Source organism: Pteropus alecto, unplaced genomic scaffold (assembly GCF_000325575.1).
Source record: "Pteropus alecto unplaced genomic scaffold, ASM32557v1 scaffold102, whole genome shotgun sequence".
NCBI lineage: Eukaryota > Metazoa > Chordata > Mammalia > Chiroptera > Pteropodidae > Pteropus > Pteropus alecto.
In genome coordinates, this window is record NW_006432224.1 from 2,095,986 (window position 1) to 2,109,441 (window position 13,456).

A 13,456-nucleotide genomic window follows, 5' to 3' on the forward strand; every position below is an offset into this window, starting at 1 on the left:
AAAAGGAAAAAAAAAAATCCCCAAGTCACGCCATTATTTCCTTCTGGCTGATTATACGTTTTGGAAACCACCGAATCCACATTCACGCAATCTTTTTCATGATTCAGTATCGAACGCGCACAAAAGCCATAAAAACTTAGTGAAAGAGAGAGAGAGAGATCGAGAGATCGAGAGATCGAGAGAGAGAGAGAGAGAGAGTTGAGGATGCTGTGCGAGGGTGAGGCGCCCGCTGGCAGGACGTCTGCGGCGACAGCGTTAATGGACCGGTGAGGCCCTGGAAGCGGCCCGCGTGCCTCGGGGTCCTTCCACGCACGACCCCTAACTGTCGTCACCAGACCCCTCCCCCCACGACCCTCTGCCGCACACGCCCGCCAGGGCCACGACACGGCTCGTGTACTCCAGGTGCGTTTTGAAACGTGAGCCTGTCGCCCCACGCGTGATGGAAAAGAGTGCGTGCGCCAGGCCAGGGCCGCCGAAGGTGGACGGTGTCCCCTGGAAGGGACAGACCCCACACGGCCGGCGTCTTCACGGAAACCAGTACGTGAAGCCGAGCAGTGACCGCGAAAAAGCACAGCAATCGCTACGAAGCAAGACGTCTCGGAGCCTCCGGCCACGGCCAGCTGTCCTCCAGGCCGCACGCGGGGTGACGCGCGATGTGCGGCACGTTTCCCGCCCGCGGCGTCTTCACTGGGTCACAGCGAGGGCCTGACGCAAACGGCACGGTGTCAAGCGGAAGCAAAGTCTGACACTCGAGCGCCACTCCGCGGAGACGCCGGCAGCCCGACCCAGGTCGCCACGCGGCCACACGCCTCCGGCGCACGAGCTAGAAGTGGTCGATCAGGACAGAAACACAGTTTGCTCCGACAAGGTAATTCGGGTCTCCAGGAAGACACTTGTTTTGCCAGGTTTTAGGGTCACCTATGAGAGAGAAAAGTTCACGTCGTTTAGTCGGGCGAACTGCCAGCCGCGATGCCTCGCGACCACAAGGAAACATAAACACGTGCGTTTCGATACGCGTTTCTTCTACGTCTCCAGCGTGTCGCCCCACGCCGGGCCTCTAAGTGCTGGACGAGCACCGGAATTAGCGGGGTGACCGCACTGCAGGGGATGGAAATGTCGAACCCCCACACGGGACACCTGGCACGAAGGTCACTCGTCTGAGCCTGCACACCAGCTAAGACACCAGAGGGCTCCGTTTCGGGGACGGACCCTGGACTCGGAGGACTCGAAGGCGTTTCAGATTTCTCTTTCAGTACGTTTTCATGTTCGTGCTTTTACAAACTGAGTAAACGTTAGCGGCCACGGGTGCGGGGCGTTCCCATGGGCCTAATTCCACGTAGTGAACAGCAGCCTCCTCCCGCTTCCGAGAGAGCGGAACCCGTCTGGTCTGACCGAGGGCTCATTTCTCGCTGCAGCCACGGACCGGCCAACGAAACCTGGAGGCTCTGCAGACCCTGCGTCCCGCGGGCCCATCCTCCGTCAGACTGGACCCGCGCCCGGCCTGAGCCTGGCACGGAACCGCCCGGGGTGACTGAGCCTGAGGCAGCGCTGGGGCATCCGGGCCTCGCGGCTGGAGGTTGGGGCCCTGGCGGTGGGTGCTGAGCGAGAGGACGGCTGGGGTGGCCGGCTGTCTCTGTGGCCAAGGCTAAGGGACATTCAAAGCTGCCGACTTCTGCTTCCTGGACAGCAGCAGCCTTCAGCCGTGAGGGAGGGACAACGTTCACAGACAGTTCTGCTCGTCGCTACTGGTGCCTGCTGGGCGGAGGCCAGGGAGGCTGCTGAACGCCCCGCCACACACACGACAGACCCCACGACAGAGTCCCCGCCGCGGTGGGCAATCCCGCCTGCAGAGGCCCCGCGTCGCCGAGCAGTATCCGAGGGACGATGGGTTTGGCCGTTTAGCCCAAGTGGCCGGACCTGAGGGACACACCAGGGCTGGTGCGCACTCGGCACAGAGCCCGTACTTCGGGTGGCGAGGCGGGGCGGGAACTCAGCGATCTTACCTTTAGGCTCGTGGTTCTAACACACTAACTTTTTCTGGGATTAGGTCAGTAGTTACCAAAATCTACACTTGACTTTTTGCAGAGAGACTCAGAGACGCAAAGCACCCCTCTGCGTCGCGTGCCATCCGGGTACCATCACGTCAGGGCAGGGACGTGAGGGCCCTGGCCCAGCCCGGCGCAGCGCGCAGAGCTCAGGCTGCACCTGACTTCCCGGACATGTGTTCGCAGTGCGAGTCTAATAACGTTAATTCATCTCCTCTGCGTCGCGTGCCATCCGGGCACCATCACGTCAGGGCAGGGTGCCTGACTTCCCGGACACGTGTTCGCAGTGCGAGTCTAATAACGTTAATTCATCAATTGGAAGTCGGCTAACAAAACGTTTCTCAGGGGAGGCCGTGAGAAAACGGCTTTAACAATTAGTGTGTTAAAATTAATGAACTCTTCCTAGAAGAGGGGTGCTTGTGACCTCGAGGAAACACGTTTCTCTGTGATGCGCCTTGCGTGGCACTGCAGTGTGCGCTCCTGACCCCTCACGCTGCACGGCTGGTTCACGCCGAGCTGAGCCGAAACGCACGGTGCGCACCGGGTTCCCAGAAGCTCAGCGCCAGAACTACAGGCCCTGACTTCCCTCTGTCCCGTTCAGTTAGTGACCCGCACACAAACACAGAACGTCCCCTATGGTGACCGACTCAGTTACCCAATGGGAAAATGCAATGGAAGCTTTGAAATTATGATTTAAGAGTGAAAAGCCGTTTCAAATCGTGCGTGTGACAGAAGTGATTTAGGGTTCCGCGCTGAGAGCCACGCCAGGCCTGGGCGCGGTGGGAGGCCTTGTCCCTCGGGTCCCCTGGTGCGTCCGCTTCGTGGACTGAGGAGGAGTCACCACACGAAGGGATCAGCCATCTTTGCGAGAAGATGCCCCATGGATGCAGGACAGCTTCGATGCCCTCACTGCATCTTAAACATTTTGACAGGACGGATAACGTCACCAGACACCAAGAAACAGTCCCCTCTGGCCCAGTCACGGCTGTTCAGGAGACAAACGTCTGTCTGCACTGTTCCCTGCTCGTTCGCAACGGACGCACCCCAGAGCAGCTCCGGAACACCGGAGGTGCCCGCGAGGCCACAGGGCGGGAGGCAGAGGTCTGACGGACAGCACGGGGAGCTCCCTCAGCCCGGGGACAATCAACGACAGCACCCAAAGACCCCGAAGGACAGAGTGAAGGCAGCGTACCCGACGAGGAGTCGGATGATTTTAGAGCAAAAGACCAACCGTCAGGAGTCATGGACGCACAGTGTGGCAGGCGCAGCTCCACGGGCTTCAGGAACTTGAGGCCGTGGGGCCCGCACATCACCAGGGGGCTCAGCAGCGTCTCGCCTGTGGGGGAGGGGGCGGTCAGACGGCCATCTTCCTTCAGGCCAGTTCTCCCCGCCCCCCATGATGGCCTTCAGCACCAAACGGGACCAGTCCCCCACAGATGCCACGACTTAAGAAAAACACACCAGAAACTGATCTGCAGTTTTAAATTTCCTAGTAGCCACAATTTAAAAAAAAAGAGCAGGTGACATAAAATTTAATATTTATGTGACCCAATATACCCCCAAATTAGGCCCACACGTGACCAACACGCTGTCTTGGAAACTGGCGTGTTTTATGGGGCGGCGCATGTCAACGCGGAACAGCCACGTTCAGTGCTGAGGCGGCGCGTGGCCGGCGGCTCCTGCGTCCGTCACAGGGCTCCCGCAGCCAGGGCTCCCGCAGCCAGGGCTCCCGCAGCCAGGCGCCCTCCGCTGCGCCTTAGTAAGTGCCTGGCACTTGCGTTCTACCGCTGTGCTTGCCACAGACTTGGTTTACAGGCCTCGTCCCGCGATGCACGCTGGCACCCCGCTGAAGCGTGCACTCGGCTGGCCGAGAGGGGCTGGCACGTGGCGCTGTACCGTGGGATCCGGGGACTGGGGGGACCGGGGACCGCGGCCGCCGCCAGGGGCGCACAGGCATGTGGTCTAGTAGCCTCGACGGGCTCTACTCACCCTGCTGAGTGGCCACCAGTGCTGGGTCCGGGATGCGGAGCAGACAGCAGCTGCCCTGAGAGGCTGGTGGCCTCGTCAAGTGACAGGCACAGAGCAAAAGCCTGACTGAGCGGGAGCTGCCTGTCCCCTCCCTAGAGGTGGAGGGGGACTGACTCTAGGACGGCTGTGCTGAGGGCACAGCCCGGCAGACAGGTGGAGGAACGCCCCGTGGTGACGGCCTGCCACGGTCAGAGTCGCACCAGAAGGGATGCTGCCATGGGGAGGGTCTGGGAAGCCGCTGCCACCGCCACTCCCTATGGAGGGAGCGTGCCGGGCGGCAGACGGCGGGCGGGGCGGCGAGGGCGGCTACCTTTCTCCTTGTCCAGGGGCGGCAGGATGCTGTTGTCCCGGCAGACCTTGAAGTAGATTTCCTGCTCCACGCCGTCGGGGATGGCTCCCTGGGGGATGATGATGCTGACGCCCGTTTCTATGGAGCTCAGTACCCCGCCGTTGCTGCTGAACACGCCGCGGGCCGTGGCCACCACGGTGTGCCCGTCCTCCTCAGCGTCCTCGTCCACAGCTGAGGGACTGAGCACAGACGCGCTGTGAGCGAGCCGCACCGCGCACCCGCCCGCCACCTCGCTGCCCTTCCCTTTCTCGGTGCGACCGGGGTCACTTTCACCAGCGAGCGCTCGGTGACAACGTGACTCGTGGGGTAACGAAGCACGCTCCTCCTGGAAAAACTGATTCCACTGGACGTCGGGTTACAATCCCTTATTTTTTACTTTTTACGCCTACAGCACCCGCTCTGTCTCCCATCCACGTACTAACCAGGTTGACCCTGCTTAGCTTCTGAGACCAGACACCAATTCCGCTCTGGAAGGCGCCTCCCCAAGGTGCTCTCGTCCCCGGGTTCTGAACCCAGAATGCGCGAGGCCCGCGCCTCGCTCACCCAACCACCGCAGTTCGGTCTGCACGTCCACAAACCCGGTGTCTGAAACCCGAGGGCAAGTCGGGGTTCAGTCGGCAGCAACCCCTTTCCTTCCGCCGAGACGTGAGGCGGTGGTGCACCTCACCGCTGGGGGCGCCCCGGCCTGGTAAAAGCACGTGGGTGTTGCAGGCCCAGGACGGTGGGTGTGCACACCGCCCCCCTTCCCGCTCCCTGCTGTCAGAGGCGAGGCTGCCCCGCTCCGCGAGGTAGTGAGGCCTTTGGAGGGGGCACAGCCCAGACACCCAGGAGAGAGATGGGGCGTTGACTTGGCTCGACAGCTGCTTCCATTATGGAGGCATCGAGGCCTCTGGAAACAAAATTTTGAGCCAAGGCCTAAAAGCGAGCACGGAGCTGGGCCGACAAAATGAAGCCTGTGGAGGGTGGGGCGGCCACACTCCTGGGGACGGGCACAGTGACAGACGGGACAGCTGGGCAGGGGAGGTGGCGGCCCGTAAAAGGGGGGCGGCTCTTGGGGGTGGGGGCGGCCCGCGGGGCCTTGGGCCCCGGGAGTGCTGCCAGCACGGGGCTTGGAAAGCGCGGTGGACCTGGGCCCACTCTGCCCGTCGCCCTGCCCGTCCCCGCTCACACTGACTTCAAAGGGCGCCGCTGACGTTGACACGCCCTGGGAGGTCCCTACGTCGTCCCTTTTTAACATCACTGCTGAAGACACAGCGGACGGGGACCACAGATGCTCGTGCTTCGAGGGCCTTTCCAATGTCCCTCGCCAGTGGAAGGTCAGAGGTTACGGGAAGCCATGGCTGGCTGAGTACGGGCTGAGGGCGGATGGCCAGGGCCTGACCGAGGCCCCCTCACCCTGCCTGTGTGACCCTGAGCAAACCGCAACGTCACTCAACTGCATTCTCGGTATACTGGGGACGACGACACCCGCCTAGCACACGTGACTGTCATCTGATGCCACGTCGTGCCTTCTGCATTCATGGGAGCGAGACTTTGGACAGCACGGCTCAGAGTGTGAGTCAAAGTGATCACACAGACCACAGGCCCGGCGACGGGCAGAGGCCTCACCTCACTGGGACGGCTCTGGGCACCGCGCCGACGTTGTTCGCTTGGTACCTGGGCTTCTCCGCCCGGATGGAGAACGTCTCGACGCCACTGTCGAACTCCAGCGGCTGTGCCGAGCCGTGCGCTTTCCCCAGCGCTTTTGGAGACATAGGGACTTTGGAAAACACGTCGGGTTTGGGCACGGGTTCACTTGGCAGAAGGCTGTGACTGAACTTCGGGCTGTCGAACTTGCGTTCGAACGGCCGCGCGGCTGCGGTGTAGGGCTTTGGGGTGAAGCGGCTGTAGGCCGGGGTGCCCGTTTTCGGCGCCTGCTCGGGCCCGCCGGCCGCCGCTCTGTCCGGGAAGCTCCTCTGCGGGTGGAAAGCGGCCTGCGCAGCGTCGTCCCGGCTCGGCGCCCTGAAAGCTGCGGGCTTGCTCGGAGGCGGAGGGGCGTCTGGCTTGGACGCCAGGGAATTCTGGAAATCCAAGGACAGTGCATTACCTGAAACACACACAAACGCGAGCGTTTACAGCCGCGAGAAAGACGCCCGCGCGCCCCTGGGGCGGCTCTCCCGTCTCAGCTCGTCCTGGCGCCGCAGCTGAGGCCCTGTTCAGGGCCCCGTTCAGGGTGGCCACAGTCAGGGGTGGCTCCTGGACCCCGGGCTGTGTGTGGCGCTGAGGGGCCCGCGGTGGCATGGACGCGTGTGCTGCTATCCGTGTACCTGCTGCCACGGCGGCCTCCACAGCGTCAGAGACCCCCCTCCAACTCCACGCCGAGTTAGAAACAAAACGAGAATGAGGCCAGCACCACACTCGCCACGATGAAGTCAAAAAAAAAAGCCACAGCCTGGGAAACTACTGACGACATGTATAATCGATAAAGAATTAGGGTCCAAAGCCTCACGGGACACCCACGCCCTGGACGGGACCCGACAGGGAGACAGGCGAGGGCTTGGACGGCGGCGGTGGAGCAGAGGGGAGCGCGGGCCACCCTGCAGGGACGTGCGCGGCCTCGCCGTGCGTCAGCGAAATGCAAACCCCACGCACGCGGAGCACGCATGCCAGCTCTCACGCAGTCGCTCAGCGGTTCGGTGACGCCCAGTGTGGCAAAGACGGGGAACGAGGACCCCATGCCCTGCCGGTGGCGGAGTAAAACCGCCCGACTGCTCTCCATGAGGTGATTAAGGAAAAAAAATGCCACGTGCTGTGCAAACTCTTTCAGAAAAGAGAAAAAGAGAACGTGTCCTCTCTTTTGTGAACTAGCACCACCCTGACTAATACCAAACCGGACAAGGACATACCAGGAAACGAAAATCACAAACCCGAACTCCTTGTGGACACGATCACGTAAGCTACTACGTTAACAAAAGCGAGGGGAAAATGTCTTAGGAGCATCTTAGTGTGTGCAGAAAAAGCATCTGACGAAATGGTGTCAGACCAGGAACAGCAGGGAACGTCCTAAACACGGTATCAGGCAGCTACGGGAAACCAGAGACCGAGCCGACGGCGTCGGGGGGACGCTGCACCTTCCTCCCCGAGGCGGGGCAGCAGCAGAGACGCGCGCCGGCACCGCTCCTGCGCATTTACTGGACGTCCCAGCCCGTGAGAAAGGCGAGAAAAAGGACGAAAAGCCTAAGAACTGGAACGCGAGTCAAAACGCTCTTTATCTGCGGACGAGATAGCGTGGAAAGAAAACGCGGATGTGCGTCTCGTCCGTCTGCGGGGGCTCGGCCTGGACTCCGCCCTGCGCACGGCGGCCGGAGGCGCCGACTCGCAGCCGCCAGCGGCCCGGGCGAGGGTGAGTGTGGCGTGCTCGTGGGGGAAACACACAGCTTAATACTCTTTTTTTGAAACAGCCAAATAAGAAACTGGGTCTCGGGAGGTGGAGGGAACAGTGTCCCTTTCAAGGAGCTTGATGAAAGGCAGAGACGTGACAGCAGCGTGACGGGCCCTGTGGAAGGGAGAGACTCACGTGCGAGACGGGAAGGTGGGAGGGGAGCTGGGCCAGGGGCTGGGAAGAGGGTCGGCGTGGGTCAGGGGAGGACGGTCCCTGCTCAGAGAGAGGGAAGGGGACAACGTGGGCGGAAACGCAGGGAGACGCAGCCCTGAAAGTGAACAGCGGACCCGCACGTTAGCCACCTTGCTGCGCTCTTGCCAGGGACAATAAACGCCAAAGGCAAGGTGCTGAGGGACACACGAAACGTCACACTAGCGCTTCTCTGTGTCCGTGTGTGACGAAGAAACATGACAATTATTAAAAACCATCATTCAACCATTTAGAGTCAGACAGACTGGTAAACAACTATACTTCTAGAAACTGAGCTACGTTAATAAAACAGATTAAAATTTAGCTGATAGGTTTGTCCAACGTAATGGTCAGAGTCATGAAAACAGGCGATGTATTTTTAAAGAAATCCTTAGTTCTCACCGTTTCTAGCCTAAGAGTTTCAAGTATGTGTTTCCCGTACGAAAAACCATTTTGCTTAGAAACTTTCGGAGTATCACTATGAGTCGCCACCGCCCGCTTCTGCGTCCTACCTTCGCCATGGGCCCCCCTGGCGTGGGCGTGGAGGGCGAGCGAAGAGGCGGAGCCGGGCTGCGGCGTCTGGGCGTACTGGGCGGGCAACGGAGGCGGGGGCGGTGTGGCCTGCACGGGGTCATAGCGCTTCTCACCAAACGACCTGTCCACGGCATCAGCTTCAGTAGACTTTCCCCTGTGAGAAAATGAAGAAAACGCCAACACCTGAAAATATGGATTCACATTTGCAAGTATTCATTTCTCTAAGTATCCTCGTGTTTTTTTTAAAAAATCTAGAAATTTTACAGTTTCTTAAGAATTACAAGTAGTTACTCTTCCAAAATGTACAAACAAATCCAACCATTCATCAGCACAAGAATGTAGAGACGGCACAAGAACTTTAAGAATGTCAGCAAAACATCCAGAAGGTGGCACCAAAGGCAGATGAAATTCTGGGTATACTTATAGTACTTAATTGTGTTGTGGCACAAAGCTTTGGCTTCTGGCACACTCGGAGCACCCCGAGAACCGATGTCAGAGACAGGTCGGCAGAGTTCTCGGTGAAGGGCTGGACAGTAAGCGTTTTCGGCTTTGGGGCCACGCGGTCTGTCACGCCCTGCTCACAGCAGCCACAGGCAGCGTGTCAACGAATGAACGTGGCTGTGTTCCAGAACACAGAGAAACCGAAATCTTTTAGTTTCAAATTTGCCCTCGATGTACCAGATCCATTTTTTTAACCAGCTCTAGAGGAATTATTGCTTAATTTCACGGGGCTCATTTAAGTTGTGCCATGCGTGCTTATTTTTCAGGTTGCCAATTGTCCACACGTTACACACAAAAGCCACACAAAAGAAGCCTTTTAAATACACCCATAATTGCAACGCTGCCATCCAAACCTTGCAGAGCGCCAAAGCGGCACTGGCTTTACGTGCACGGAAGCGGACAGGGACACGTGGAACGCACGTCGCGGGAGACTTCCGCCGAAGGCGGCCAGTTTTCTCGTCAGCTCTAAAGCTGCGGGCTTCTCTTGCTCTCTGGCGTTTAGACTGGAAGTGCACGTAATGCCAGTGACACAGCGAGGGACACCTCATGGGACAGCCTGACACGGACGCCGGTCTTACCACTTGACGTTCCTTTTCAAGAAGTCATAGCTAGTGTAAGAGCCAAGACATCTAGGTGATGGCAAAGCAAGCGCAATAGAGAAACGAAAGAAAACGGTCAATCTAACCAAGAAATTTGCAGCAAACGCAACTCAAATGTCATTTTAAAACATCGACCCCAAAAGACGCATCCGCTATTTCAAAACAACTGGATCTATAAAAAACACATCACGGACCCTCGTCGGGCCTGGGGAACGTGCGGGAAGGTAACCCCGGACCTACCCTGGTCAGCGCACTCCCGCTCACCCTCTCACTGGGGTGGGAGCGAGCAGTGCACGTCCGAGCCTTCCCCGCACCCCGCTGCCCCTCCGCTGTGCTGTTCGAGGGGAGCCCAGGCAGGAAGCAGACGAAGCGGCAGGACAGGGAGCAGCAGCAGTCCCGAGGGTGAGGGAAACAGTCCACGAAAAGCAGCAGGCAGAAGAACCTGAGTGTCCCAGGAGGGAGCGCGGCGACGTGCACCGCGCCACAGCCACGCGGACCCCGGCGGGCGGGGCTGAGCCTGCGCGTGGAAAACGCACCCCTCGGGACGTGACGACCATCAGCGGGGAGCGAGACCCCGCCCAAGCCCAGCCCCGGAGCCGGGGCGCCGGCCAGGACCCCGCGTGAAGGTTAGACACCGGGCGGGCGCCTTGCCAACTGATCCCCCGACAAAGCTTTTCACTGACTTTTCTTTAGACTTAAATGTATCCTTTTAAGGCTCTAGGGCAGTTTCCAAGTGAAGGGATCGATGAAATCTCTCTCCTGGGCCTCCGCCCGGACCCCCTCTGACGGGAGTGAGCGTAAGATGGCTAACGGTGACAGCTAACGGTGACAGCGCATTCCGGAGGCCGCGCCGACCCAGCCTGGGCCCTCGAGACGCGAGGTGCCAGGCAGGCCCACGGCGCTCGCGGGCGCACCGTCTGCAGTGCGTGGGAACGAAAGCCTTTGCTCTGCAGACGCAGACTTTAGTAAACGGAGGACGGCGGAGGAAAGGTTCCCAGCCCTCGCTCCCGACGACGGCTTATAGGAAAACGCGGGCTGTGATGGCTTTTTACTGTGTCGGCTCGACCGAGTGGACCCAGTCACTCACAGGCTAAGGGGGGCGCCGCCTCTGACCAGAGAGCTGCCCTCTGGATGGGTCCTTCAAAGTGAGCATGGCCTCCCAGAGCTCAGACTCCCCAGCAGCCCTGACGCTCCCGGTCCCCGTTCCCCCCGCCCCCAGGGACTGAGGACGCGCTTAGCCAGGTCACACAGTTGTGCGAGCCAATTCGTCTCGTCGTCACGAGCCCACGCCCGTTTTCCGCTCTCGTGGGCCTCTTCTGTTGAAGTATGAACCCACCCATGCCTGCGTGGCTTCCTGTCCCCGTCAGTACAAACTCTCTGTCACTCGGGGTTCAACCAGAGAAGCAGAACTGGCAGGAGACAGGAAGCCACACTCGCGGGCCTGAACCCCGACCAAACCCACCAGACGGCAACCAAACCAACCGAGACCCGAGACACAAGTCGACAGAAGGGAGTGATGGACGACGAGAAAAACTGACGGGGTCAAGAAGCTCGGGGCTCGGTCCGAGCTGCGCCCTGTCCCGTCACTGCATAGGGACCTAAGGGCCCCCAAGCCGCAGTGCTCAAAGGTAATGAGCTCTCAGCCGAGGAAAGATCTACTCTCTGTCCTGCCCCATCACAGTGTTGCCCCCGCCACACCCGTTTTTACATTTAAAAAACGAATGCAGAAAAGAAGGAAAAGAACCAGTGTTAACAGGAAGAGGAGACGCTCGCGGGTCACCTGAAGTCAGGGTGACAGTTCACTCTCTCCCCTCTGATTTGCCTCTGATGTCAGAGACCTAAGAAGAAAACGCGCAGGCATCGGGTGCGGCGAGCCCGCGGGGCTGAGCCATGACCGCCGAGGGCGCGCTCCCGCCCCCGGCCCCACTTCGTGCGGCCACAGCCCACATGGCACCTCGTTTTCTGAAGGTGAGATAACTTACTTTGAGGAATAACTAGAAAAATTAGGTTGACCCTGAGAATGCACAAGCTTGGAAGGATCCGAGAGCTGGCCAGCAGGAGTGTGCGCAGAAGGCTTGTTCTCGAAACCTCTTCGATCGAAGTACGACAGCTGCTTCCGGTAATACTCCTCGTCGTCCTCGGGGTCGTAGTGGTTTGACCGCACGACATCTTCCGGGGGCTTCGGCTGAGGTTTCTGAGGTTCGGGGATCCTGACAATGAATAGCAAATGGGACAACGCTAAAGGTGCTACCTTCGCAGAGGGAGGGGGACACGATCGCGTCCCTGACGGTTGGCCGACTGCCGGGGGCCTCGGGGTCTGGCCGGCAGTCGGAGTGGACACTTGAAGCCATGTTTTCAGCACTGCGGTCTCCACCCCGACTCAGGAAGCTCGGCCTACGGAGCTGGGTGAATGGGGAGAAGCCTCCCGGTCAGAGGTGGTCGATCAGAAAGAAAAAAGGGAACAGACGCTTCCCCGAGCCCAACCGGCCGCGTCCTCAACAAGTAACAGGATGTAACTGCTCTAAAGGCCTTTGAACTTCAGACCAGGACCCACAGACGACCCTCACGTGAGGAAATGACTGTACACAGGCCACAGTGCCAGAGGGCATGGGAAGCAGGGGGCGAGGAGCAAGTTACCAAGCAAACTAACACGTCATTAATACGTGAAGTTTAGAAACTTTGTGTCAAAAATGGATCAACTTAGGTTTTACACCAAAAAAAAAGGGCGAGGGGCTAAGCTTCGGCTCTCACAAGTTTATTTTATGTAAAACAGCTCATCTGCTGACGACACTGGCTAGAAAAAACGTGTTCGTGAAAAGCATCGGACGTCACTAAATCGCAAGGAAAAGGCACCCGGCAGCCCCTCTTTATCACGAGCACAGATGCGAGCAAATAAGACCTGGGAGTCAGGCAGAAGACGGCTGTCTCCTCCGGCCTGTCCCTTGTCAGCAGGGGACGAGGCTTCCCTCCGGCTCCACCACGCCCTGGGAACACGACCCCGCTGGGCCTCGGGGGTGCGCTTCAGGGGGGCAAAACCCGTTCCGCCCTCACTGCTCCGAAGCGCCGAGCACGCCGCCAGCACGGAGCGCATGCTCACGGAGGGACCGATTCAGTGCACCAGCCCGTCCGAGTCTGCACATCTGAATGCACTTTGAAACAAAGAGCATAAAGCTGTGACGAAGGTCTGGTGACGACCTGGATTCTGCTTTCTAGGAGCGGTTTTAACCAAAAAGGCCGGCAGCTGGCACCCGGGGACAGAGTGCCCCTCGCCTCCCTGCCCACTACTGGCGCAGTGCGCGGCCGCCACGGGCTACAAGGGCCTGGCTCCCAGTCAGCTGCACCCCACGAACGCCACGAGTGTCACCCACCTGTACAGGGTTTTGTCGTGTTCGCTGAACTGATTCTGAGTGGACTTGGGACCAGTAACGGCAGCACCTGGAGGTTTAGACGGTATCTCTGGAGGCTGCAAGAAATCAGACAAAGATGCCGCGGGAACAATCACACGCCGGGCTTCGCGGGCCTGGCGGGGCCGCGAAGCGCTGCACGTGCCGCACCCAGGCGGGAAGGGCGGGGCCGCGCGCTCACCTTGAACCCGGCGGTGTGGTTCTCGTCCTTCTTGCTGTCCAACGACGCCGACCTTTTGTTCTCAAACATTTTCACCCTCGTGAGCACAGACTGCGGCTTCATGGCCGGGTCCTCCTCTTCCTCGGTTGCGGTCGGGGGCGGCGGCAGCGGCTTGGCACTCGCGGGCAGACCCTCCGGCTTCTGCTGAGACACAGCCACGAGCGGC

At 59.6% G+C, this 13,456-nt stretch overlaps 1 protein-coding gene across 1 annotated transcript in view; it reads right to left on the reverse strand.

Moving 5' to 3' along the window:
• Window positions 1-6: 6 nt before the first annotated feature.
• The window catches only part of TJP1 (tight junction protein 1), a 58,449-nt gene continuing 44,999 nt past the window's right edge, over window positions 7-13,456 (reverse strand). The window contains 8 exon segments of the mRNA XM_025043524.1: window positions 7-918; window positions 3,238-3,381; window positions 4,384-4,601; window positions 6,031-6,508; window positions 8,545-8,720; window positions 11,649-11,876; window positions 13,035-13,129; window positions 13,252-13,456. The exon segment at window positions 13,252-13,456 is cut by the window's right edge and continues 30 nt beyond it. Coding sequence (XP_024899292.1) covers window positions 824-918; window positions 3,238-3,381; window positions 4,384-4,601; window positions 6,031-6,508; window positions 8,545-8,720; window positions 11,649-11,876; window positions 13,035-13,129; window positions 13,252-13,456 — 1,639 coding nt within the window. The 3' untranslated portion in view covers window positions 7-823.